This window comes from Periplaneta americana, chromosome 5 (assembly GCF_040183065.1).
Source record: "Periplaneta americana isolate PAMFEO1 chromosome 5, P.americana_PAMFEO1_priV1, whole genome shotgun sequence".
Classification (NCBI taxonomy): Eukaryota; Metazoa; Arthropoda; class Insecta; order Blattodea; family Blattidae; genus Periplaneta; species Periplaneta americana.
The window spans coordinates 17,710,603-17,738,312 of NC_091121.1; the positions used below are offsets into that span (position 1 = coordinate 17,710,603).

Sequence of the window (27,710 nt, forward strand, 5' to 3'; positions counted from 1 at the left end):
CCTTTAGGGAGGCCGAGATGTAGATGGGAGGATAATATTAAAATGGATTTGAGGCAGGTGGGATATGATGATAGGGACTGGATTAATCTTGCACAGGATAGGGACCGATGGCGGGCTTATGTGAGGGCGGCAATGAACCTTCGGGTTCCTTAAAAGCCATTTGTAAGTAAGTAAGTATTTCGACACAATACTACATACCAATCACAGACCTATCCCCACTATTATCCACACATCTCCTTCCCCTTCAACAGACACCAAACAACAACATGCAAAATCTGGCAAAACTAAGGTTCTTAAAGGCATGCATATGTCCATGTATGACAATGCACACTGTTTATGGTTATCATTTTGACATAGAAGTGGCTTATGTAGAGTATCGGTACACAGAATTTTTCTTTGTTTACTGTTTTTAGGTGATGATTTGTACCCAGACAGGCCTAATTATGAATCCTCGCCACCACAGAAGGTTGACAATAGCATACTGGACTTACGCAAACAGAGCAATCGCCTGCATAGAATGGAACACTCCAAAGAATGCAACACAAGACTCTTGATAACAAATCTTAATTCTGTTGGAAGCCATATTGTGCCATTACCAGTCCCTTCATGATGTGGCACTTACGTCATCTTGACTCATTACAGACAGGAGGGACTCGTGACAGGAACAGTTTGACTGTGGCGCATGCATGGACCTCTCATGCAGTGCCAGCGTGATTCTTACCTGGATTTATTTTTGCGTGCACATTCCAGATCAAATCAAGAAGTTCCCTTCGTGCTCCAGTTACTCATCTTGCATATACGAAGGTTAGGTTTGGCTAGTTTAGATTTTTATTAACTGAGTCTGCGAATGTGCAGTTATCATCTCACAGCCAAACTGTTCCTGTTGCGAGCCACATGTTTACAGACTCACTCCTGTCATGGGTGTATTCAGCGAAGAGACATTGTAGCATGTAATTCCCTCTTAAAAAATTCGAGGTTTCAATCTACGAACAAATACTCGGAATACAAAACTTGAACAAAAACCAATTTATTTTTCTGAGAAAGAATAGTCCTTCTCCCTATTCCCCCCCCCCCAAAAAAAAAACCCAGTCATCATGTCTCCCCTTGTGATATCTGGAGACATCACGTTTATTCTGCATTCCTTCCTCCCTGAGAATTGCCTTTTAAGTCATGTGATACAGTCTCTCAGAAACTGACTACTTACGCGTAGATGATGTGTTGTCTAATCAATCAAGCTACAGCTTAATATTGTATTATTATTATCTAAACTAATAATAAACCTGTAACCGAAATTTTTCTGGTAATTTTCGCTTTTCCAAAAATAATTGGTGTTAACATGTAAAATTAACCATCCTGAAACCAAAAATAGCTTTTTTGAAATTCTTGTTTGTATGTCTGTCTGGATGTTTGTTACCTTTACACGCGATAATGGCTGAACGGATTTCTATGAAAATTGAAATATAAATTAAGTTAGATTTTAGACTATATGGCATTCAAAATACTTTATTTAAAAGGAGAGTTATAAAGGGGCCTGAATTAAATAAGTCGAAATATCTCGCTTATTTCCGATTGTTATGAAAAATGACACTCGGGAGGAAATTAAACGCAGAATAAATATGGGAAATGCGTTTTATTATTCGGTTGAGAAGCTCTTATCATCCAGTCTGCTGTCCAAAAATCTGAAAGTTAGAATTTATAAAACAGTTATATTACCAGTTGTTCTTTATGGTTGCGAAACTTGGACTCTCACTCTGAGAGAGGAACATAGGTCAAGGGTGTTTGAGAATAAGGTGCTTAGGAAAATATTTGGGGCTAAGCGGGATGAAGTTACAGGACAATGGAGAAAGTTACACAACGCAGAACTGCACGCATTGTATTCTCCACCTGACATAATTAGGAACATTAAATGCAGACGTTTGAGATGGGCAGGGCATGTAGCACATATGGGCGAATCCAGAAATGCATATAGAGTGTTAGTTGGGAGACCGGAGGGAAAAAGACCTTTAGGGAGGCCGAGATGTAGATGGGAGGATAATATTAAAATGGATTTGAGGGAGGTGGGATATGATGATAGAGACTGGTTTAATCTTGCACAGGATAGGAACCGATGGAGGGCTTATGTGAGGGCGGCAATGAACCTTGGCTTTTAAGGCCTTAAAAGCCATTTGTAAGTAAGTAAGTATGAAAAATGTTACATAACAAAAGATTCTTTAAAAATGATTTCCGATAAGTTTTGTTCTATGTACAATTTTGATAGGACTGATGTTTAAGGAGATACAAGAGTTTTAAAATAACAATACATCATCAGACTATAGGCTATAATGAAATGAAAACAAATGACTCTCTCTATTTAAGGCAGCCTTGCACACAACAAAAGGAGAATATTATTCATTTAACACTATTTTTATACGGATATATTTCTATTCTATGTTGAGAATATATAAATGTTTATCAATATTAATATACAGAGAATGTGTGTTTGTATGAAGTAATCTCAGGAGCTAACTAACCGATGTGGATAATTCCTTCACTATTTGAAATTGTAGTTTCTCTAGATGGATGTAATGCTATGTAAGATTAAAATAGATCTTTACATAGAAAACTTGATATTCTGTCGAAATATTGTATAGGCCTAACTTGATTATCTAAACTTTATTTTGTCCACATAAAATACCGGTACTCTCATTTTATACACTTCAGTTTCTTTTTGTTTACAGAACATAATAGTATTTTTAAGAGTTTTGTCGTAAAGATGAGTATTTTTACTGGACCAAAAATGCAGCACATATCGTATAGCCTAGAGTGAAAATAAGGATTTTACCAGGGAATTCAGCAAATCCCTGTAATGGCTTGAAACTTTTATGCTGATCATAATTGTAATTGTGAGCATGGTTAAGATTGTAAGGATGCTTGGGATTTGAAATAAAATGATATTTCTTTTCATTTCTGTCTTTATACTCTCCATATTTAAATTTAATAGTGCAGAGCCTTAACCTTAATAACTTAATAATCCCCTTCCTCATTCCATGAGGTGTAGTCTCGAGACAACAATGCAGTTAATAGTCGAAATAATTCACACATCAATATGAAGTCAATAAGTTGTCTGAAATTGTAATGAATAATAAAAAGCTCAATCCACAGTCCTAAAACAAATTACTTTATCCTCTTAATATATGAAGAGTACACGAGAAAAAGGGGGGATGTGAACACAAAAAGAAAAAATTAAATATACAGGGTGGAAGTGAAATAACCCTGCAGATTTTTAGAGTGAATAGCTCATGTTGTATGTAACAAAAAAAGTATAGTACCATATTGGTGGAAAGTTCATGGTTTTCTCAGAAAAAAAAAAATGCCCCCCCCCCCCCCAAATGTTTAACACCCTTTTATTCGGTAAATATTGCGAGTAGAATTGTGATTTTTGTTCAGATCAATAGAAAATCTAATGAAGATTCATTTATTCCTCTAGCATATTTCAATAGCGTGATGGTTTTTGTATAAATCTAGTTTAAAAACCACTAATTTCAAGCCAATGAGCGATGTGAGCAGATTGCAACATACCGAGAGAGGGAGGCTCTAGTACAAAGACAGGCCTGAGTTTGTTGACCTCTTACAGTTTTACGAGAATGCAGATGCTTTAGCAAAGAAGGGCAGCATTGCTACTTACAGACCTGTTACTAAATCTACGCATTACTCTGTGAAAAGATTTATTAAATCTACATACTTAGACTTCAACAAACAAAATTTGATAACACAATCCCAAGGGAAAAAATGGAACTCTCTGCATCATAATCCACAGTTAATTCCCGATTTACCACGAAAATCATCTGTAGCTGCATTTAGATTGGCAACAGGCCATGATTGTTTGGCCAAACACCTGCATAGAATTTGAATTCAGTATATCAGTCCCCTAACTGCCCATTGTGCAACTCAAACCAAGAAATGAATTCAGAACACCTCAAAATCTGTGCTTCAGTGGCTGGCCATGATAATATCTTTGAAAAATATTGGAGTGCAAGAGGTCAAATGACTTTATTGTCTAACGCCTGGCATTAGAAAACAACAACATTTTTATTACGAGAAGAAAGACGACTATGTTAGCAGCAATGTTGCCAGACTGCTGGAACTTCCTACTTAATTTTCTAATTAACCGTGCATTTAATCACGAAATGTAATATAGGTTTTCGATTCCTTTAAGTGTACCCTATCATTCCTTTCAATCTGCATGGTTATTTCACTTCCACCCTGTATCTGCCAACTGCTAACACTGTTGATGGAGGAGCATTTCTTGCACATATATCCAACCCAGTAACGAGTAGTAACTGAGATATAACACATTTTAGATATCACGTCTACGTTAATAAAGATGGATATCATTATCCAATGTAGCAGTTCAAAGAATTCATAAAACAATTTGATATTATGTTGATATGTTGTCAATACATACAGCTAAATAACAAATTAATAGGTAGCTATTTCTGCACATTCGTTATTGTAGAGACTGGTACAGGTTAAAATGTTAAAAGTGGGTTTTCTAAAAATATATAAAAGCGTACCATTCCTCATTTTCCCCATGTATCCTCCATATGTAAATCTAATAACATAAAGGCTATAGTCGCGACGCTGTTATTTCCGGCGTGACTCCGCCTCTTTGCTTACGTCTTAGGAAGTGAAGGCTCTATAAAGTCTAGGTAGGTAGTATCGTTCGCCATTTTTGTTCTTTCGTTCCCGAGCTACCATACGAGGAGTCTATTTGCCACACCGTTAAACATTATCATGTCGTAGCTCCTATGATAATAAATCAAACGCACTGTAATTCAGCAAATAATTGAGCGGCAAATAACGTCTTCATGTGCTTTCTGCGAACGCCAACGAAAGAGACAAAATGGCGGGCGATTATATTAAGTATTTATCAAGCCTTAAGAAATGAATAACGTCTTCATAAGCGAATCACAAGACGTACACGTTTAAATGTAGCCGACCTGCAACGCGATTGGCTGCCGGAAATTAGAGCGACGGGACTATAACTAGCCATATACAGTCTGATGTTCTTATTATGGAAAAGTCACTGGAAAATGGAATATGACTCGGTGGGAAAGTATATTGAAGTCTTTACATTAAACAATAAACTTTATATTCTTTGAAATTAAAATAAAATTCACATAACAGTTTAAAAATAAGATTTTTTATAAAATAAAAAAAAAGTAGTTTGAAGAATTGTAATAATTATATATAATAATATATCTGCTGTTTATGCAAGTGCAATGACAATAAAAAGGTGAATAAAAAAACAATGAAAATGATTCATAAAAATTATGCATAGTGTAAGTGCGAGTGAATGTTAGTGAGTAAACCATGTGTTCAGTCTTACCTACCCATCCTATGGTATGATAAAGTACGCTATATATATCACTGGGATTGGTTACGTTGCTTTCATATGTATCACCACCCTACATTGGGACTATTACAAGAAAATCTTACGAAGATATTAAAAATGGCGATGATTGGTAACAACGATGGGAGCGCAGCCCCGCTTTGGAAGACATTGTTGCACTACTGTTAGACTGCCGGAACACGGCCTGCATTCAGGACGGCCATGATCCTTCTGAGACGCGGTGGGCGCTTGCGACGTGGTCGCGTCCGCTGCCGGTAGTACCGGTATGCCAGAAACACCACGATGCAGGACAGCAGCATGAGGGCGAGTGCTGGGATGGAACTCAGGCCATCCTCGTCGTACTCTCCAATACCAACGCCCTCACTGCGCCAGCCCCAAAACTCCCCAGACAACCCTTCTGCCTGGCCCGCACTACCCCCTTTTGGTGGTGGACCCATACGCCACATCGGCACCTCAACGGACAAGGACAGCAGCTTCTGCGACTTGTACAGATTACTGCAAACACAGCAAACATTACCACAGCTATCAACATTGTCAAGATATAAAGAAAGATTATTCTCTTCCACTTCCTCCTTAAGGGAAGAGGATGGTATTCTTTAAAACTTTTTTCCTATTTGGTGTAAAATATTAATTTTTTGTATGTAGAGAGCTCATAGCTGTGGCAACTCAACCAAATAAAAATATTATAAAAAAGTTATTTGGGGGCCCAAATTTGAAAAAAATATACCCAATGCAGGATTGTATTAAAACAGATATATCTAAACCGTTTTTAAAGATAGATTCAAACAGTTTTTTGCAATGTATTTGCAAATGCATGTTCTACAAACTGTCTGTAACAGAATTTTGATATTAGTCCCTACGTTTGTAAAATAAACAATTAAAATTTAATAACAATTTTCTGATTTCCTTTCTTGCAAACAAACGGACGTATTTTTAAAATGAAATCAACTAACAAAATTCTGTTACAGAGAAAAGTTTGCTAATAGTCTAAAGAATGTGTGTTCTAAATTTCATGCATGTATCTTTAATAGTTCAGAAATTATATCCATTTTTGTCTGGCAATGTAGCAAAAAAAAAAAATGAAGTTACTGGAAACCGATAAAAGGGGGTGTGTGATTTAAAAATCCATAGCGCAGGAAGTTTAAAAATGACGTCTCAACATCTGATAAGGGCACAAATACCCACAAAATGTTATGCTGTGCATTCCACACATATCACAGAGTATTTTAAAGAAAAAAAATTTATTTTGAAAATTTCTCATTTTTCACCAAACAAAACAAAACCCCTTAAGAAATAAATATCCGTTACATTTTATAATTATTTTAAAAGATAAAATACTGCTTATATAAGTTCATTCTTCTGCAATGGCAACTATATTGTACTGTACTTTTTTCCTTAACGGGGATTATTCCTGTGTTCGTCCATGGTCTGGAATTTAGGTTAAGTTTAGATTTAAGACCTCTCCTGGCACCACATTATCATAATCATCCTATCACATCATTGGGGTAATGTAACTCCGCCTTCCAGGCGCCCCAACCTCAGAAGTGGGTTACAATTAAGCCAATGCCAGGAGAGAAGACCAGAAATGTCGAAAAGACAACCTGGTGGCATTGGATAAAAAAAAAAAATTGTACTGTACTGTACCGTCTTGAACATTCCCAGTTTCTAGTCAAGATACACATAGTGAAAGATGCAATGCTGACTCTTTAATGCTCAGTGATTACAATCTAACAGCTTCAAAATTAATTGCATATGTTGTTCATCTGCAGGAGGATTCTGACTACCATGACCACTCACAATGTTCTGTCATCTGTGTCGAAAGGTAAGAACAAATACTTAACTATAATAATACCGGACAACTGTATACGAGGGGGAACCAGGAAATAACGACCGTTCGCGCATACCCGCAGCACAGCTGACTCCCCTTCCTTGTTTGAAGGTCAACTGGCTTCCTTAACATGTGTTCTCATAATGTTGTGAGTACTGGTTGCAACAAGTCCCCATTGTGCATTTTGTGTTACTTCAAAATGAACGACGTGATTGATAATCCCGCCGACTGTGAGGTGAGGAGTGTGATTCGATTTTTGAATGCCCGACATTTGAAACCTGCAGAAATTTACTGGCAATTGAAAGAAGTGTATGGTGATACTGTAATGAATGAAAGAAATGTGAGAAAATGGTGCGAAATTTTCAACAATGGACGAACAAATGTCCACGATGAAACTCGACCCGGACGCCCATCACTCATCACAGAAGACCTGAAGACTAAAGTGAACGACAGAATCTTGCAAGACAGGCGCACATCACTCGACGAATTGCATATTGCCTTTCCTGATATTTCTCGTTCTTTGCTTGGTGAAATTATGTCGCAACATCTTGGCTACCACAAAATCTGTGCATGATGGGTTCCACGGCAACTGAGTGACCAACACAAAACTCAGAGAATGGCCTCAGCATTGACATTCTTGTTGCGATATCACACAGATGGAGACGCCTTTCTTGATCAAATTGTGACTGGTGATGAGACCTGGGTGTCTCACAACACCCCAGAGACCAAGCGCCAATCACGTCAGTGGCATCATCCCTCATCACCCAAGAAACCGAGAAAACTCAAACAGACTCTGTCAACACAAAAAGTCATGGCTACTGTCTTTTGGGATCGCAAAGGTGTTCTTTTGCTGGATTTCATGCCAAAAGGCACTACGATCAATGCAAATCGTTATTGTGAAACTACGGCGAGCCATCCAAAACAAGAGGCGAGATATGCCTTTGAGAGGAGTTGTGCTTCTTCACGACAACGCCCGCCCACAAACTGCTGCTTCAACTCGAGAATTGCTGGATCAATTCGGTTGGGAAATCTTTGATCATCCGCCCTATAGTCCAGAACTTGCTTCTAGCGATTTTCACCTTTTCACTAAGCTGAAAGACTTTCTGGGTGGTACGCGTTTTGGAAGTGATGAAGAGCTGAAGAAGACGGTGAACACCTGGCTTAATGAACTGGCGGCAGAGGAGTATAACACGGGAATTCTAAAGCTAGTGAACAGATACGACAAATGTTTAAATGTAGGTGGTGATTATGTAGAGAAGTAAAGGAAGCTTCAGTTATGTAACAGACTTTGTTTTTTCAAATAAATATATATTTTTTTAATTATTACAACAAAACGGTCGTTATTTCCTGGATCCCTCTCGTACTAGCAGCATTGACGAAAGTGCGAGATCTCGTGGAGTTGACTTCTAGTGTAGCGGTATGGAATTACGCCCACATATAAATTGTTTTGAACATGCTCACTTGACAATAAGCGCCAGAGGATGAACAACTGTTTGTATACATCTGAAGTCTGGTTAGTGTAATATGTAGCTAATCGGCGATGGGGGGGAAAAGAAACTGGCCACCCTATCCCATTATCTCCTGCTCTAGCTGCCTTATAAGTGGTGCCTTGTTGGTATCACTTGTGAGGTTCAGACCTGTCTTTGGACAGTTGGCTAAACAGCATCAACAACAACAAAATATGGAAACATTTGCAGACTTATGACGTGTTACCAGCAGACACATTTTGAAAATATACAAAAATTTCAACATTGGAAAAAAATTGGACTTATAGGGCCGTATTCATAGACATTTTTAGCACGGGTTTCCAGTGGATGATCAGCGTTTTTTGTATTCATAAACCAGTGTTAGTGGTAGGATATGATTTGAATTCTGTACTAGTAACCAGTGGATAGCCAGGGCTAGCTTAGTATGCTTGTAGTGCGTGCTGCGAAATGTCTATGAATAGCACTCATGGGGTTTTAGAAGCCGGCAAAATATTGGCAAGCATACGAACATTTACCTCACGTATATAGCCTACAACAAATTTACAAATGCATTACTTTTACTACATTAAAAAGGAAACTGGTGGGCTATTTTACACACAGACGAAGGCATTAAGCCTACTAAAGAAGTTACATCTAGTCCTATTTCCACTAGTATTATTTACCTCAATCACGCCAAATACCAACAAATATTGCTTTTTTTAATCATATTATGATTGAGATGGAAGTGTATATGTACACTCCTTTATCACACAGTTCTTTAATTAAAAAGCCTTGCACCTACAGTACAGCACTCACTGTGTACCAATCGGCCATATTACTAACTTCTGCAACAAAAGTAAATATAAATAACTAAAAAAAATTACTAACAAAATACTAGTGGAGACATCTATGGACAACAATAGATACTGAACTTGAAGTTACCTTACCTCAACTGTTAGTTACAAGTGCTGATAAATATACATTTAACTTTCCAGAAACTCTTGAAAGTTATCAGTGCGGTTAAATTTATAAGAGCAGCTAAGTAACTGAGAGTTAACTGAGTATAATAGAAACCGGGCAAGAATATGACATAAGATCTACAATTTCAGCATGTTATTTATAGTGTGGAATGCAGTATCAATAACATAGTTAAAATACCTGTCATTAAATAAATTACAAGTTTAATTACTTTTCAAGTATCCAGTGTCTGAGAAGTAACTATAGTGCTTGTAATAATGAGACTTACGTACGTTGGTGCGGACTTGTTGAGAGGGATGGGCTGCGCCCAGACGAGGTGTGGACATGGTGGTAGTGCTCTTGTCTGCAGGGTGCCCATGTGGTTCTCCAGAACTTTCGAGTACCTGCAATAGTTATTGCCCATGAAACAATCATGTTAAAAACTGTGGACTAGAACAAAAACTAAAATATGCTATTTATATAAGTGGGTCACCAATTAGCACACAGGAATTACTCGTAACTTTCGAGATCTCACGTAATAGATTCATTTCATACAGTATCTTAAAAGCTTTTATGCTCGACCATGCCGAAATGTAGTAATTATACACCTGGTAGCAGCCCTTTAATGGACCTCATTAAAGTACACCTATTCATCAAAGTTCAGATGTTCCGCCAATCAGAAAGCACCATATGAAAGCACAAGTATCGATTTCACCAATTGCACAATAAATAACCTACATTTGAAATAAAGTCAGTTCTGTTACTATAATAATTAGCGTTAATTGTAAATAATACTCAAATAAATTCAATTTGTCATCTCGTTTTTCAATGTATAATTCAATTTCAAGGTTATATCAAGATTAATGTTTCTTTTACTCTCTAGATTATATCAAGGTCGTCGACATCTGTTTCTCGGAAAAAATCAATACTTTCGAGTCTGCGCACATCTCACAATTTACGAGGTAGGCTATTGCACAAGGTCAGTTCCGCTCCTCACTTAGATAACAATAACATGAATACTTATGAATAATTTCAAGTTAGAAATATGGTCGAGCATAAAAAGTCGTATGAAACTTGCCTATAATGGTAATTAAGATGCTCATATGAAAAATATGAAACTCGCTTGCGCTCGTTTCATAAACATACTCGCGTCTTAATTACTACCATTATAGGCTCGTTGCATAATGTACTATAAGTTTTCTGCTCGCATTTGAATTATTCTTTTTCAACATTCCTTATAATGATAATTTTTACAGCTGCATTTCTACCAAAATTCGAGAACTTATTTTTAACAAACGTGTTTGCTATGTAGATGATGATTAGTCATCCACCAACTTAGCTCTTTGGCAGCATGTCTGCCTCCAGACTAGTGGCCCGGGTTCGATTCTGTGTAAAATTTCTATCTTGAGATTAGGAGAGGTGGCGGTGCACAACTTCTAATCACTAGATTGTGCACCAATATGCCTGGGTTAAATCCTAAATTTCTCTGCAATGCATATGAAGAGAAAGCATATGTCATTGTTGATAGTGATTCATCTGTTAGATGGGGATGTTAAGCCTGGCTTGGTGCTATTTGACAGGAATAGGTATGTGCTGCCACCAGGTTTCCCATTCTACTTCCTCATCTTCATCATCATCCTCACCCATTCCCTACACTACGCTTACATTCACACTAGTACATGACATAACTCTACACAGATACACATTATGCATAGCATGGTCTGCTGAAGTAGTGTGTAACTTGAAAAATGGTTCACAATCTTGCCATTTATCCACAATATGTGGACCCCAAATCACGCAAGTGGAGTGGGTAGGCATTGGATACACACACACGTGCAATGATTAGTCTGACCAAAACGATAAATCCTCACACCAAAGAAAGCTACATGGCCCTCCTATACATTCTTATGTCACATAACAAATGGATGAACTACAGCTGTCGCAAGCAATGACGTGACTTCTGATGTCTCCAGTGAAACACGTGGATAGTACAAGACCAGGGCAAAGTACCAGTACTGTATCTAGTAACACTCTCCTCTCCTCCCCTGGGCACGGACAATAAGTGTTCAGGCAAGCAGAGATTTTATGTTCATTACTGTTAAACATGAAAGGAAGTGTTTATATTACAATGATAACTGAGCTAAGGATCTATGTAACAACATCGTCTCATTTGTCTTGTGGTGCCAGAAAGGTATGTGACAAATTCAGTTTCTATTGACAATACTATCATGCATATAAAGTTAAAATTTTCAGTGTAATATTTTGGTTTTTAAGTTTTCCTTTCTCCCCACCATACTTTGAGCTTATCAAAATTATTCTCAATGACTCAAAATCTCATCATTATGGCGAAAACAGCGTCATATTTTCCAGTTCTTAGTTGGATTTACCTTTTTCAGCATAAATTTTGGTTCTCCCCATTTACTACAAGACTACTACAGTCGAGCCGTTCTTATTTCCGGCAGCAAATCACACGACAGCTTCTGGTCAGCTGACACGCTCCTTCAATGGCAGTGATTGTCGTCAAGGTTATGCAGATGACATACCACTTCCCGCTCACGGTGGATGTTACTGTGTTGTCAAGTCTACCCTTGTACTCTTAACGAAGTTTTAGCACATGTCTAGTCTTAAACATTGAATGAAAAATTATTTCCTACGATAAATAATTAGTAATATATGAATACATAATATTATATATGATTCTTATTGTTGATCCTAGCATCCCAGGACACAGAAGACTTACCATGCTGTGCTATAATTGGTTTTTCCAACCATTTGAAATAACGATTTTTCGTAAATACAGAAACAATATTAGAAATTACTAAAATGGCAGAAAGCTGTAAAATATAATAAATAAACATTTTTTTATGTGAATGAATAACTAAAACCACACAACCTGTAAATTAAGTTAAATAAATGTTAGTATTAGAAATTTTGTGATGAGGAGTTACTGCTACATAAAAAAATTACACGAAGAACCTTGCCTACCGGTATTGTTCAATTTAGAGATGCTACGCCTAGATCGCTACAATCATTGTTGCTACCTGCCGCCGCCATAGTTCTCAGTTTATTTTCTTCTTTGCCGGATTGTCCGTACTTCTCTGTCATTATTTGAGAAACCGTACACTTGTTCACACCACACGCATCAGCTGTTCTTTGCATCACTTGCATTAAAGACAATAAACTACCCTTATTTTCGCGTTCATTTTCGAAATAATCTCTAATGCTAAGAATCATTCCTCTGCTTTGCAAATTGATGGTCTTCCGACTCCTCCGCAGCATTATGATGCTCAAACCTCAGCGATAACACAGCACTAACAACAATAACACTGCACTACCGACTGATTGTTCGACAACCAGCTATTAGAACTGCGTTCGTTCACTATTGGGTTGACAGAGATTTAGCAACACCGCTATTGCCTACCTTCGTCGCGCCAAAAGTCGAGAAGGCGTGACCACGCTGGAAATAAGAACGGCTCGACTGTAAGAACATTTCATGTCTTGATTCTATATTTTACAAACAATGAACAGGAAATAGATTTTTAGACACTAAAAGCTAATATTTCAACAAGCTACAGTTATAAACAAGCAAGCAATACTCCGCTCTGGTATAAAATAATGCCATTGCCAGTGGTAGCTAATTGTAACGAATGATGAAATTCTGTATTTGCTGTCTAATTGACGAAGTTCGCGCCAGTCTATACCATTGGCTACAGCTTCTGCTGATGTAGTCACGTGAGTGGCTTCAGTAGATGGTCGTTGCTTTAGAAACTCAAGTTCAAATGAATAGTCTCAGTTGTTATTTACAAACAGCAAACATGCTTCATTTGATTCATTCTTCAGTATTTGTGAGCCAACTCTCTTTTGTTAGATTTCAGTTTTCTGAACAAGACCTCAAAACAAGTTTTAACCTACATCACAGCCACTAATGCGTCATTTTTAACTTTTAGTACCTGATAATCAACTACCGATATAGAATATAGTGGGAGAAATGGGAAGAAATTTTCTGCATACTTTCAGTACACTTTCAGACTGACTGTATCTCGGAACTCACAGAGTATCAAAACATTTAATTTCACTGAAAATATGACGATTGTGTTTGAGAGTTGTCGTTGTGACTTACTATTTCAGAAGTCTTGGTCTATGCAATATCATATGGGCTATTCCATCTCAAATCGACCGAAATGTAGAGAAAATTGACCTTACAATTTTTAAATACAATGAAACTTTTTTTGTCAGTAGACAACTATGATACAATGCTTTGTGCAAAGTTTGAGGCATTAGAACTTCATAGTGTTTCAATTAAAAATATTTTAATTTATCGTATTTCCATAAAATTAGCAACTTTAAACTGTTGTGGCTCTTCACCCAATGATCAAAATCATGGTTTATTTTGATGTTGAAAAGTTTAAGTTTATATTGACATGTAAACAGTTTTTCTTACTTTTTATGGAAATGGAGAAATTTAGGTTTTTCTTAATTAAGACACCTTTGCCCACGAAAAAATATTTTTAAAATATATGGTTAGATTCCGGATTTAAAGTACAAATACATACGTATTTTTTACTGGTGCAATGTTAATAAGAAAATATTGAAAAATCAAATAAAGAAAATAAATAGTACGTGCGTGAGCTAACCAGCTGACTGTGAGGCGGGAGCTAGCCTAGGCAAGCAAGGCCAGGAGACATAAACACGTGATGTTTCGTCTAGTAGCGCATAGCTGGGCTAGCTTTATCACAGGTTTTCATAAACACAGGAGTAAAATGATGTCCAATGCCCGCTTATCTTTATCTCTCGGCCAGTGCGTGCTGTGTTGTGCCTTTCAAGTCTAGGCGTGTGGAAATAATTTATTTAATACCCCCGAAACTTACTGCTGTCACACTAAGCAAACAATGCCGAATCCCTCTTAATAATGCAAGGTTTTTTCTCAATATTTTTTTTACATTTTTACAAATGGGCAAAAAGCCTAAAAGTAAGTAAAATCAGATTATCTGTCTCTCTGTGTACAATAAAAATAAGGATTACTTCTTATCATAACCCACCAAATGTCAGCTTCAAAATGAGCTCTCGTTCAATGTTCTCCAGTAAATGGTTCCAGAGTTCTGAGCGCTGAAAGAGGCTTGTTTTTCTAAAATACGCTAAATTTGTTGCTCAACAATACGAAAACCATTTGACTTTTGATAGTATATTTTTGCAAATGCACTCTCCTCAGCACATTGTATAAATAGGGAAAAAATTAGACTATAAAAAAATGCGAGGTTTTTTACTGATCGATTTCATATGCCCATATGCTTGTTTCTTATTTTTATCTACTAGCTATTAAACACAGCAGATGTAGAGTTAGTTACCTGTAAAGGTGATTGCCCTCCATTCTCTGAGGAAGCTCATTGATTTTGTTTGTGAACTGTGATTGGTGATCCTTAAATATTGATGGTAGATGTCCAGTAGATGTGTACTCCAGAAGAGCATCCAGCATCCAGAAGCAATCTAAAAGTAAAAATGACATTTTCTCAATGTTAAAAGCAGGGGCAGTATCAGAAGAGATGCTTCAATGGGCTTATGCCCACTCATCTGTCTACCCTCCTTCCACATCACAAAAATACTGAATAACAGAACTTGTTTCAGAACAATTCCAATCCTATTTAGAAGTAGAATGCTGCTAATCCGAGACTGTTAAATCCAGGCCACCTATATCACGTGCATCCTTGTTCTCTTAAAGCGGATCTCTTCTGTCAGTGACCGCATCTCTCTGTCACAACAATTAGAAGACATTCTGTTACTCAAGCAATAGTGTGACAGTGTCGCGCAAAAATGATGCAACTTCTTGAAGCAGAAGTGGCTTACGAAGTCTTAAAAATAACCTCAATATTGGAGTTCCTTTTTAGCTAATAATCTGAGTCATAACATGAAAAAATTATAAGAGAATGCCCTTAGCTTTAGCTGTTATTGATTTTCTTTCATGTCTTAAGATTTTTCCTACAACTTTCCATGTAATCTGAGTTATTCCAAATCCAAGGTAATGTCATACCCCCCATTACTTCGAATTACAGTACAGCATCGATTATCCGAAACAATTAAGGATAAATGATTTTCCGGATAACCGATCATTTACGAAAACAAATTGTACCGGTATCATAGGAGCAGTATGAAATAAAGAAACACTGATATTAAACACAAAACTGTACATACATATTTTGTATCACACGTCTTACAAATAAAACAGAGAACTGACTAGCCTAGTTTCACAAGTTCAAAAAGGTTATTAAAGTAGGAAATACAGCTTAGAAAAAGAAGTCCAAAATTTTCTTTCCTTCAGAGCTGAGACTCTTTTTTGCAGCCAAATCTCGCAAACAGCACTAAAGGAACTTCTACATGGCGAAAGTGCAATTTTGAATTTGCCGATTGGAATGCTTTCAGTTAACTGATGTTTCAGTTGATTGGTATTCAGATAATCGATGCTCTACTGTACCAAGATTCTACTGTATTTTAATTATTGTTATAGTTAGTTCACAACTTTTCTTTAGCAATTACCTCATAGTTCCTATTATCACTTTACATAAACAGACACTGTTCATGATTTACTTTGTTAAGCCTTTTTTAAATCCTAACTTAACTTGTTTATGTAGTATTTTTGAGTTGCATCCAGGTGGTCCATAAAAGGAAAATAAAACATATGTTTATCATTACTAATATTTAAGACAAAATTTCTTTCCACAAGTAACAAACTATAACAAGAAACAGTTTTGATAACAGCCACTTGTGTAGCAGTCAGCTAAGGAGCTTGCCTGTCAATCCAGAGTTGTATTCGGGCAAGAGTTCGATTTCCACTTGGGCTGATTACCTGGTTGAATTTTTTCTTAGGTTTTCCCAACCGTAAGGTGAATGTCAGGTAATCTATGGCGAATCCTCGGCCTCAACTCACCAAATACCATCTCACTATCATCAATACCATCGATACTAAATAACATAGCGTCATTAAATAACCAAGAAAAAAAAAAAATTCAATAGTTTGGAGTACAAGAAAGAAGGATCCTGATGGTGTATTGGAACATATGAACTCCACTCCCACAACTATCTTATGAAACATTAGGAAGCAGACACAACTAAATCATCTCTTCTGTGTAACATGCACAATGCAAATAGTTTTAGAATACAATAATGAACAAGAACTAAGGAAAATAGAATGAAATTTCGGAAATTTAGCAGTACTTCTTCGCCTTCCTCTCTGTTTTGCAGATGTTATTGTAATATCACTAGGATACCCATCTTGATTTTCTTTAATTGAATGCACACACCTCCCCAAATAAAAATGTCGGCACTGTTACTGATTAGAATTTATACACATGAACATTTTTAATTAGACAGCTATTCCAGAACACTCTCTCAAACTCATCACCTAGAACACATTTTCATGTGAACAATACATTGAAAAATGTGATAGGAAGAATGCATCTACTCTATAGTCACAAGATATGTCCATTACCCTTTTGCAGATGACTGTTGTCCAGACAGTTGGAGTCCCCATACACCACTACACGTCCACTCTTCTCCCCAGCTTTACTCTGAAGCAGTCCCAGTATAGGAACGTTTTCTGTGGCTTCAGTTTCTTGTCCTAAGACCTCCTGACCTGAAAATGATTGTGATGTTCACTGAAAATTTTTGTCATCACCACAGCTACCTGACAGTGATAATTATGGCTCACATGTTCATACACTTCCATTGTTCTGAAACTAAATGCTAAATATTACTTACACGAACTATCTATTTCTAACAAGGAAACTGTTAATGAGCTCATATCGAAAGTTTCCCTCAAACTGCACTCCAAAAAGACACACATACAAAGAACCAAGTCTTCGTCATCATCATTATCAGCAGACATTTCCACTCAATTGTAGGTCTTCTCCACAAAGTCCTGTCTTGCCTTGATATTCTTCTTTCAAATCATTCTTTTCAAATGACCGAACCATTTTAATCTCATTTTCACTCATGTATCTTATAATTTTTGAACTCCTAACATCTGTCTAATAACTTCACTTCTTTTAAAATGTGATTTCCGATTTTAATGCAACCACTACCCGACTGTCCTCTTTCAATCCTCATCACTAAACACTTCTCAAGATTTAGATGCAGGCCATATTTTCTAATTGTCCCTCCCATTCATCCAGTTTTATTTTCTTCCCATATTAATATATCATATCCAAATATCAAAATTTTCAGATTTTCTTCTGTGTCTTTATTTTTCATAATTTTTACAATTTCATCTAATGCTACATTAAACAATAATGGAGGGAGTACACTTCCTTGTCTAACTCCTTCCGACGTTTTAAACAATCTTAATTTTTTTATTTTCTGCTCTTACACAATGCAATATGAATATATACTTTTAAATCTTGTAATCATATATCTATTAATTTTGAGTTTCTCTAAAGCTTCCCATATTTTATTCCTGTCAATTGAGTCAAAAGCAATGAAAATAACTTTATGCTCGACCATGCCGAAATGTAGTAATTATACACCTGGTAGCAGTCCTTTAATGAACCTCATTAAAGAACACCTATTCATTAAAGTTCAGGTGTTACACCAATCAGAAAATACCATTGTAGCAATATGAAAGCGCAAGTATCGATTATTCTCGGATATGCAATAGAAAGACAACAATAAATCAATAAATCACCTATATTTGAAATAAAGTCAGTTCTGTTACTATAATTAGCATTGATTGTAAATAATATTCAAATAAATTCAATTTGTCATCTCCTTTTTCAATGTCAAGGTCAATGTCGACATCTGTTTCTCGGAAAAAATCAATACTTTCGCGTTGCGCACATCTCACAATTTACGAGGTATTGCACAAAGTCAGTTCCGCTCCTCAGACAGATAAGAATAACATGAATACTAATGAATAATTTCAAGTTAGAAATATGGTCGAGCATAAAAAGTCGTATGAAACTTGACTATAATGGTAATTAAGACGCTCGTATGAAAATTGTGAAACTCGCTTGCGCTCATTTCATAAACATACTCGCATCTTAATTACTACCATTATAGACTCGTTGCATAATGTACTATTATTGTATTCCCATCTCTTGACTATTAATTGTCTAACAGTGAATATAAGATCTAACAAGTATAATACTTTAATTACTTGCCCATTAAATTTATTTATTTGTATGTTATGTTTTTATTTAGAGAACAAAACAGGTCAACTGCGTGAAATCTTTGAATGCTTATTGTCACTGTCATCGTTGTAGTCATTATCATCATAATCATAATATACCAGTAACCTATTTATTTTCCTTCTTCCAGTTCTTAAATTGCTTTCATTATAATGATGAAATCTGAAGATCCTAACCTTGGTCTTTCAGTTTCTGGGATATAACAATGCCATTTTCTGGAAAACGGGCTATTGTAGTGCCAGAGCCAAAGTACATATCGTGATCTCCCAATGTGAAGTCGCCTTCGAACACTCTGTCTCCCAAAGCAATGCCCCAAGAGGACAAAAGGTCATTCAGGGCTGGAACATTGGCACCTCCTGTGTCAGGCATCCACCACTGCCTGTAGAGCAACAAAAATACCACTCACAAATCTGAATCAAGTCCAGATCTGAATTCACAGGATGGGTGAAATACCATGACAGATTTTAATAATACAATGGACAGCATTAATGTGTTTCTAGCTCTAAAATAATTAATGAAACGAAATACGTATGTTTACTATTTAAGAGTATAGAAATTACGTATGTATAGCCTCAGAGGATCCTTACAAAGCATGATTCACACCACAACAACGTAACAACAGATTTCAACCCAGTATTATTTGAATAGTACACAATAACCAATGCCTCGAACAAGTACAAAATTTCAATTATCTGTGTTGTGGAATATCTTATCAAAATGAAAAAGATGTGAACAAGGAAATTACCAAATTTACACAAATTCTAGGAATAATAAACAATACATTAAAAGCTAAATTAGTACAAAAATCTACAAGAATAAAAATATATAATACACTAGAATTACCCTCCCTTTTATACGGAAGCGAGATTTGGACATTAAAGAAAAAAGACATGAACAGAATCAAAGCAACGGAAATGAAATTTTTCAGGAGGACAGCAGGATATACTCTTTTAGGCCGAAAAGGAATGAAGAAATTTTAGAACAATTAGAAGTAGAGTCAGTAGAAGAAAAAATCAGCAGATACAAATTCAATTGGCTAGATCATGTAAGAAGAATGGAAAATTCAAGAATCCCAAAAATTATGATGCAGTATAAACCTAGAGGACATTGTTGACCAGGAAGCCCTTTTAGAAGACTGCTAGATGGGGCCGAAACAGGTCTACAGAGGCCTAATTCGTAAAGGATGATGATGATGATGATGATTATTTGAATAGTATCAGGGAAAGGTATTTCACAACTAATGCAAAAAGCATGAAATTAATCTGAAAATAAGATCAAATTAATGTCTAACAGTCATTATACAATAACCCAAATTATGGCAATTCATTGCAAAAATTTCAATACCTCTGTGCCAGAGGGTTTGCTCACAGACTACAAAGTTCAGGGTTTGGATACTGTTGAGGAAAGAGTTCTTTTTAATTTATTATGCAGGTTAACTTCATTTACCGTCATTCTATTTTAGAATAGATCAATTTTCATCACATCTTTTAACATGCCTTTTGAGTTATGACTATTATGACTATAATCGACATAAAATAATAATAATAATAATAATAATAATAATAATAATAATAATAATAATAATAATTTATTTAATACTATACACTTGAACTACATTAGGCATTGCAGCCTGAAAGAGCAGAAGCTCGTGCTCGGGCGCCGTTCAGATCAGTTATACAAAATATATCACAAAATTAAGAGGGTTCATTGAGCACAATAACATAAGTGGTAAAATAATACAGCATGTAATAATAGGATCTATATACAAATAGAAAATACAAAAGTACATAAATATTAGAGTATCAATTTTTAACTCAATTAGCTTAAATAATTAATCTGATTTGTTTCTTAAATCTATGTGAGTTAAGTGTACTTAGCTCAGGGTAAGCTCTAATTAATTCATGATATATTTTGGGTCCAAAACTTCTGCTGTGTTTTAATCCGGCAGTTGTGTGGCATTTCGGAATATTTAGAAAGAAATTGTAATTTTGTCTGGTATGGTATTCATGAGGATCAAATTTAAATTTATTGTGGTTTTTATAGAAGTAAATCAGCAATGTTTGTTTATAAATTTGTTCTAGATTTGATACACCAAATTCCTGAAAAATTAAATTTGTTGGGTAAAAAAAAAAATGAATTTAAAAAACTGCCAAAGTGATCCTGTGTGTACCATTCCTTTCGAGCACAGAGCATGTGCAATGCAAGTCGTAAAAAAAAACATATTATTATAATAAAAGAATGCATTTAAAATTAAATAAATACTCTTATAATACATCAGGAATCTCAAATGAAATCAAATGTTAGAAAAATCTTAAGTTTGTGTCTAATTGACCTAATACCGATATTACTAGATCAAGTCATTTTCTAACTACATGCTAGAATTCTGAGATCATACCTGGTGTTCTCATCATAGAATTTGACTTTCTTCATAACAGTGACATTGTACCAGTCTGCAAACACTATGAGGGACAGGCCATTGTCCACGTCTCTCTTCAGCTTGGCGACTTCTTCTGGAAAGTACTCTTCCTCTGCATCCACTAATAGAACTGTTCCATACTGAGATGCATCAAAGCAAGTGAAAGGGGAGCCAAGAACTTCCAGGTAGTAGCCGCTGTTTCGAAGGTGTTGGTACATGTCCTATAAAACACATGTATGAAGAAATGATCACATATTTTCTGCAATGGTCACAGAATGAATTTTCTGCAACACTTATGGTCCCTTTCGAACAGAATAGGGTCTGCCAAGTCGTATCCTATTTAAATAGAAGCAGTGACAGCTGCTTTTTGTGTACTAGTGAGTTACAGGAAACAGCATGAAGATAAAGTTCAGTCTGGAAACACATATTAGGCCTATCTTAACTTTAAACTACTACCAGCTTGAACACTGGAAAGCTTCAGGTACACAACATGCGGACTTAGTAATAAGGGAACCTGGAGTTAGATTTACAAAGTTAACTATCATGGGACTTCTTTTTTTTGTTAAGTTTATATTCTTTTTAGCTCTTTTCACACTGGTAGGTAACTCGAGTGGAACTGGTGTCACTGTGCGTCTGCAGTACAAGGAAAGCATTTTAGGATATCACTTTAATCTAAGAGCAGCCAAAGCTTCACTAGGAAGGATCTGTGCTTAGCTTGAAGTGATTGTTTTTAGCTCACATCCAGTTAGTCTCTCTAACTATACTTGTACAGACAATGTAGGCCTATTCTTTCTCTGTGTATTCATAGTGTTATCACAGTTTACTATATACAGTCACGAAGCTTGAGTTTTGAGGGTGCTAGAAACAAGACTGTGACGGTACTATTTTGCATTGCCTGTAATGGGGCGATATTAGCGATCCTAGTGGTGAGCAACTATATAATGTTTGCATATTTACTACGTATTGAGCTTCGCGACTGTATATACTAGACTGTAGTGTTATTACGAGATTAATAAATGGCACCAAAACATAAAAGTAGTGATTCTTGCAGTTCAAATCCTAAGAGAAAACGTGAAGAACTTTCTATCAGTGAAAAAGTGAGAATTATCGACTTAATAAAACAAGAAAGAAAATTGTATGCTGTATTACAGAATTATTATGTGCCTCTTCTAATGATCTCATTGATTGTAATTTGTTAATTAAATTTCGGAATATGTATTATATGTCTTTCTCGTGTTAAATTCTATCGTGCCTGGTTACATGTTTCGGCCTGTTATGAGCCTTTTTCAGAACTGGTTGTTGCTGCTCTTGGCACCTTCTGTTTTGTTTCCTGTGGGGGTGTGTTTGTGTAGTGTAATGTGGAGTCAAAGAGTGTGTGTGTTCTGAAATTGAGTTGTCGAAATATACAGACACACAAAAACACATCCATATGAAATTCTCAACACACAACTCAATTTCAGAACACACACACTCTTTGACTCCACATTACACTACACAAACACACCCCCACAGGAAACAAAACAAAAGGCGCCAAGACCAGCAACAACCAGTTCTCAAGAAGGCCCAAAACAGCCCGAAACATGTTATGTTTTATTTAACGACGCTCGCAACTGCAGAGATTATATCAGCGTCGCCGGATCTGCTGGAATTTTGTCCCGCACGAGTTCTTTTCCATGCCAGTAAATCTACTGACATGAGCCTGTCGCATTTAAGCACACTTAACCGAAACATGTTAACCAGGTACAATAGAATTTAACACGAGAAAGACATATAATACATATTCCGAAGTAATATAGTGTTAAAAGTTGTGTAATCAAGACGTTTAATTAAATTTCATCATAGGTATAATATGTTAACGAAAAAAGGACATATTATATAGGGTTAGCTATCATCCACGGTTTCACATATCTGTGATAGGTTACAGAGTGTATCCACTGTGGATACAGAGGGATTACTGTGTGTTGCATATCAGAAAGAGTCACAAACATAAATTATGTTCTAAGCACTAGTTGACCTTCATGCAAATATGTTATGTTTAAATAGTGGTTTTCTTTAATTTACCTTGAAATTTGTATGTATATGATCTCCATTCCAATCCAATGGATCATTCTTCATACGAAGATTATCACGAGGGAAGTAGCCTGGTGGATATCTGAGATTGTGATACTGATCCCACAAAATACGCTTGCTGTGGGAAAGGAAAATATAGTGCATCAGCACAAGTTCGCTTTATTTCTTTTGATTAAGAGCGAGATATCAACTCCATCATCAGAGAATACAAAGAAAGAGGAATCTATCTGGTGGATCCATTACTAAGAGCTATTCTTCAGGAACAGATAGGTCTGATAAAGCCCTAAAATATTTGCCGCTGTTGTTTAGTCAACTGTCCAAAGACATGTCCGAGTCTCATAAGTGATACCAATAAGGCATCACTCATGAGGCAACTAGGCCAAGAGATAAGGGGTAGAGTGACCAGTACCTTTCCCCCTCCATTGCATACATCACTGACTAGTTACATATTACACTAATCAAACTTCAGATTATTTGTCATTACTAAATCTAATTAAACTTACAATGTACTGTTCTGTATTATATTGTTAATTTCTTCAATTCTGACATTTATGTTAATTTATCCATGTAATTATGTTATTTTCCATATAAATTTAATATCTTACGTTATAATCATTGGTTTGGTCTCCTCCTGTATGCCCACACTTCGTTTCCATGGAGGAAAGTAGGTAATGGAATGCATACTTTAAATTTCGTGTGACACAGATTACTATATTTACGCAATTATAATACGTACCTTATTCAACAAAATGTTGCCTTGAAAACTGTGGTGCGCATTACATTCGCACGCACACATCCTGACTCGAACAAATTTAAATTAATGCTCTATTTATGCTATGAGATACTTGCCAGGAAACTGCTGACAGAAATGGCCATTGCAGGTTCGTTTTTCTCTTTTTTGCACCCTTTTCATTTGTAATTTCATGTTCATTTTTGACAACAATTATTACTGTTGTTTAGTCAACTGTCCGAAGACAGGCCTGAACCTCATAAGTGATATAACAAGGCATCACTTATGATGCAACAAAGCCAGGAGACAATAGGTTAGGATGGCCAGTTCCTTCCCCCTCCATTGCATACATCGTCGATTAGCTACATATTACACTAATCAGACTTCAGATGTATACAAACAATTGTTCTTCCTCTGACATATATCATTAAGTGAGATGTACTGCTTGATAATAGATGTACATGTCAGCCAGAACCGTGATCAGAGGACAATCATTATTAATATGAATATTATTTTTAACTACAGCAATGATACTTTTTTCTTTTATTCTGAGGTTTTATGTATACAACTATTAACAATCGTGCATTTAAAAAAAATTACCACTAATTACTGATGAAAAGGAGGCATGACGTTAGTCATTGTAAATTAGTGTTCCGATATCATTCCAAACCTGATGACTGGCAGTTCCAGTTCTAATACTGCAAGTGAGGTTGAATGTGATGTATAGCTAGAGGCAAGGGTGTCTTTATAACCTGTCTTGATAATATAATTTTAAGGTTTAGTGGTTTTTAAGCGCGTATTATATTTGCCAATATTTTTTTTTGCTGGATTTTAGGATAAAAAAAGTTGGAGTGCATGTTATATTCGAGTAAATACAGTAATCCTCATCAAATCATCGACAGCTAGAAAGCAGTTTCTAAGTTATATACATTTTTCTCCAGAACAATGGAGCAGGATATGTGAAAAATATATGCATACTAATCTGTTATGTCAACCTTCGTCTCTGTGAAACTGTATTTCTAGATCACAACCACTTCTTAACTGGAGGCATCTAACAGGCCATTGTAAAATCAATTTTAGATCCATAACATGTAGCTATACTTACTGTCTGGGAGGAGTTGGTATGATCTTAGCCTTGATTGCGAGCTTCACAGATGACCGGCGTGGCTCTGTCTCCCCATCCTCTGGGGGAGACTCGATGGTAAGTGCGATGTGTCCCTGTGCAATGCCTTCCCAGTTGGCTGCAGTGCGAGCTGCGGCAATGCTCACTGCCATCCAGCCTGACCAAGGCCACAGCAGCTCCGAGAACGTGATAGCTATGTCCAGGTACTGCCCAAACTGCGGGGTGTACGGGTGCCACTGCGGCTTGCCCACCACCCGACCCGATACCCCCAAGCCATTCAGGATAGTCACGTTTACTATGGTAGGCATCGCCCCGTAATACAGTGACTGCGTGCAGTATGGCCACATGTACTGGCATTCTGTCAGATCCACATAGCTGCAACAATTGCACTGTTCTGTTACATAGTTTCTTGCTGTGGCGTCACACAAACAAACTCAGGTGTGTGTTACTAAACATTATACATTATTTCGAAAGATGGGACATAACTATGCTTGGAACTATAGCGCTACATTGCTAATCTGGGTGACCATGTGATCAGCTGATGCGAGCTACCAGTTGATGTTAAAACATTCATTGACAATAAAATTAATGCAAAGATATCAATCAATCAATCAATCAATCTTCTTAATATATTCACCTGTTTGCTGACAACATAAAGTCCACTATAGTCCACTGTAGTCTATTCAGTTTTTTTAATGCAAAGGTACAAAAACAATACAAAAACCGACAGAGAATGAAATACGAAACATATTAATAGCTGACACTCTGTTCACAATAAATGACGTCAAGAACTCTGCCGTTGTTACAATATCAACAGTCCTCCCATGCTATGTAACATTCAGTTGTTTTTCCGACTGCAGCATGAATGTCATGTCCCATCTTTACAAAACAGGTATAGGAAGTAGTCCAACAATACATTTCAATGGTTTTACCAGTCTTCTTAAAAACTATGTGTTCTTTTACTGCACTGTTTATAGTAAAAACAAGAAAACAACTGGATTTTTAGATACTTTGCTTCCATCATATCTCTCAAAGAGTGATCATATGTGTAAAAAAATTTGATACAAACAGTTAATCTAGAAAATAATTTTTATTTATTTATTTATTTATTTATTTAATGTGCTGTACAACAGCCAGTGGCCAATTACAGTTCAGCACAAATATAACAAAAACATAAAACAAAAATAATTATTACACATAAATATAATTACAACTACAATAATGACGATGAATGGATAACTAAGAATACTATGAGACAATGTTAATTGAGTATAATGCCTAAAAGAATACATAAATGATAAATCGTTGCCAAGAGCAAACAAAGTCTATACACTGAAGGGATCGAATTCGCAGCCATGCATGTTGGCATTTTTAATGCATCTGGAGACTGGTGAAAGAAATTTCGAATTTCTAATATAGAAAAGTTTGTGGGCTCTCATATCTTTTGTTGGAATACGTAAGGTAATATTGTTTAAGAAAGAGTCACAGGATATATCACCTTTGAGGACTTTACAAAAGAACAGATAATCTAGCTCATGGCGTCTAGCATATAGATTTTGACAATTAAAATATTCACATTTTCTCTCATAACTGTACCCGGAATTAATGGACAGAAATCTGAATGAACATAAGGATATAAATTTTCTTTGTATATTTTCTAATTTAGCCGAGTCCGTAGTTGTAATCGAGTTCCAAACTACAGATGCATATTCGAGTTTCGATCGCACCAATGTATAGTATAGCATTAAAAGAGAATCAGGCGTGGAAAAAGAATAAGTTATTGACCGTATTATTCCTAGCATTCTGATTGCGTGATTGTAAATGTAATCAACGTGACTATGAAAATACAATTTACTGTCGAAGAATATTCCCAAATCTTTTACGCAATCCGTTCTGTTAATTAGTACATTATTTAGATAATAATTAAATTTCAGTGAAGAAGTTTTTCTAGAAAAGGTTATTACATTAGTTTTAGATACGTTAATTTTCATACCATTGTCTTCCGACCATTTAGCGAATGAATTAATGTCACATTGAAGTGATTGACAGTCAGTACTACTTTTGATTGTACGAAAAATTTTAAAATCGTCTGCAAATAATAAACAGTCAGAACTTATTCTTTTACATATATCATCTATGAATATAATAAATAGGAGAGGTCCTAAAGTAGATCCCTGTGGAACTCCGCAATTTATATTATAAGAATAAGAGTGTATATTAAACAGTTTTACACATGAAACTCTATTACTTAAATAATTTTCGAACCACTTTACGTAGCTTACAGAAAGGCCAATATTTCCTAACTTATGAAGAAGGATATAGTGCGGAACTACACCAAAAGCTTTGCTGAAATCAAAATATATTGAATCAGTTTGTCCCTGCGTTTCAATTATTGGTACAATTTGATTTAGATATGTGACCAGGTTAGTGACAGTGGATTCAGTTTTAGTAAATCCATGTTGTGAAGAATTGAGCTTGTTTTTCACATAAAACGATATATGTCTGTGAATAATGGTTTCAAAAATTTTTGAAAAGTTATTTAGGATCGAGATAGG

The 27,710-nt window shown here is 36.0% G+C and overlaps 1 protein-coding gene across 3 annotated transcripts in view; it reads right to left on the reverse strand.

Moving 5' to 3' along the window:
- Window positions 1-5,108: 5,108 nt before the first annotated feature.
- Window positions 5,109-27,710, reverse strand: part of S1P (membrane-bound transcription factor site-1 protease) — a 62,317-nt gene continuing 39,715 nt past the window's right edge. The window contains exons 10-17 of one of the 3 annotated variants that reach the window (XM_069825420.1): window positions 25,138-25,530; window positions 23,294-23,420; window positions 21,212-21,453; window positions 18,993-19,195; window positions 17,124-17,267; window positions 14,989-15,127; window positions 9,937-10,047; window positions 5,109-5,887 (exon numbers count right to left, since the gene is read on the reverse strand). In XM_069825420.1, coding sequence (XP_069681521.1) covers window positions 5,557-5,887; window positions 9,937-10,047; window positions 14,989-15,127; window positions 17,124-17,267; window positions 18,993-19,195; window positions 21,212-21,453; window positions 23,294-23,420; window positions 25,138-25,530 — 1,690 coding nt within the window. In that variant the 3' untranslated portion in view covers window positions 5,109-5,556. Of the gene's footprint in view, window positions 5,888-9,932; window positions 10,048-14,984; window positions 15,128-17,123; window positions 17,268-18,992; window positions 19,196-21,211; window positions 21,454-23,293; window positions 23,421-25,137; window positions 25,531-27,710 lie in introns of those variants that run through there. The other 2 variants (XM_069825421.1, XM_069825422.1) reach the window with 2 other exon arrangements.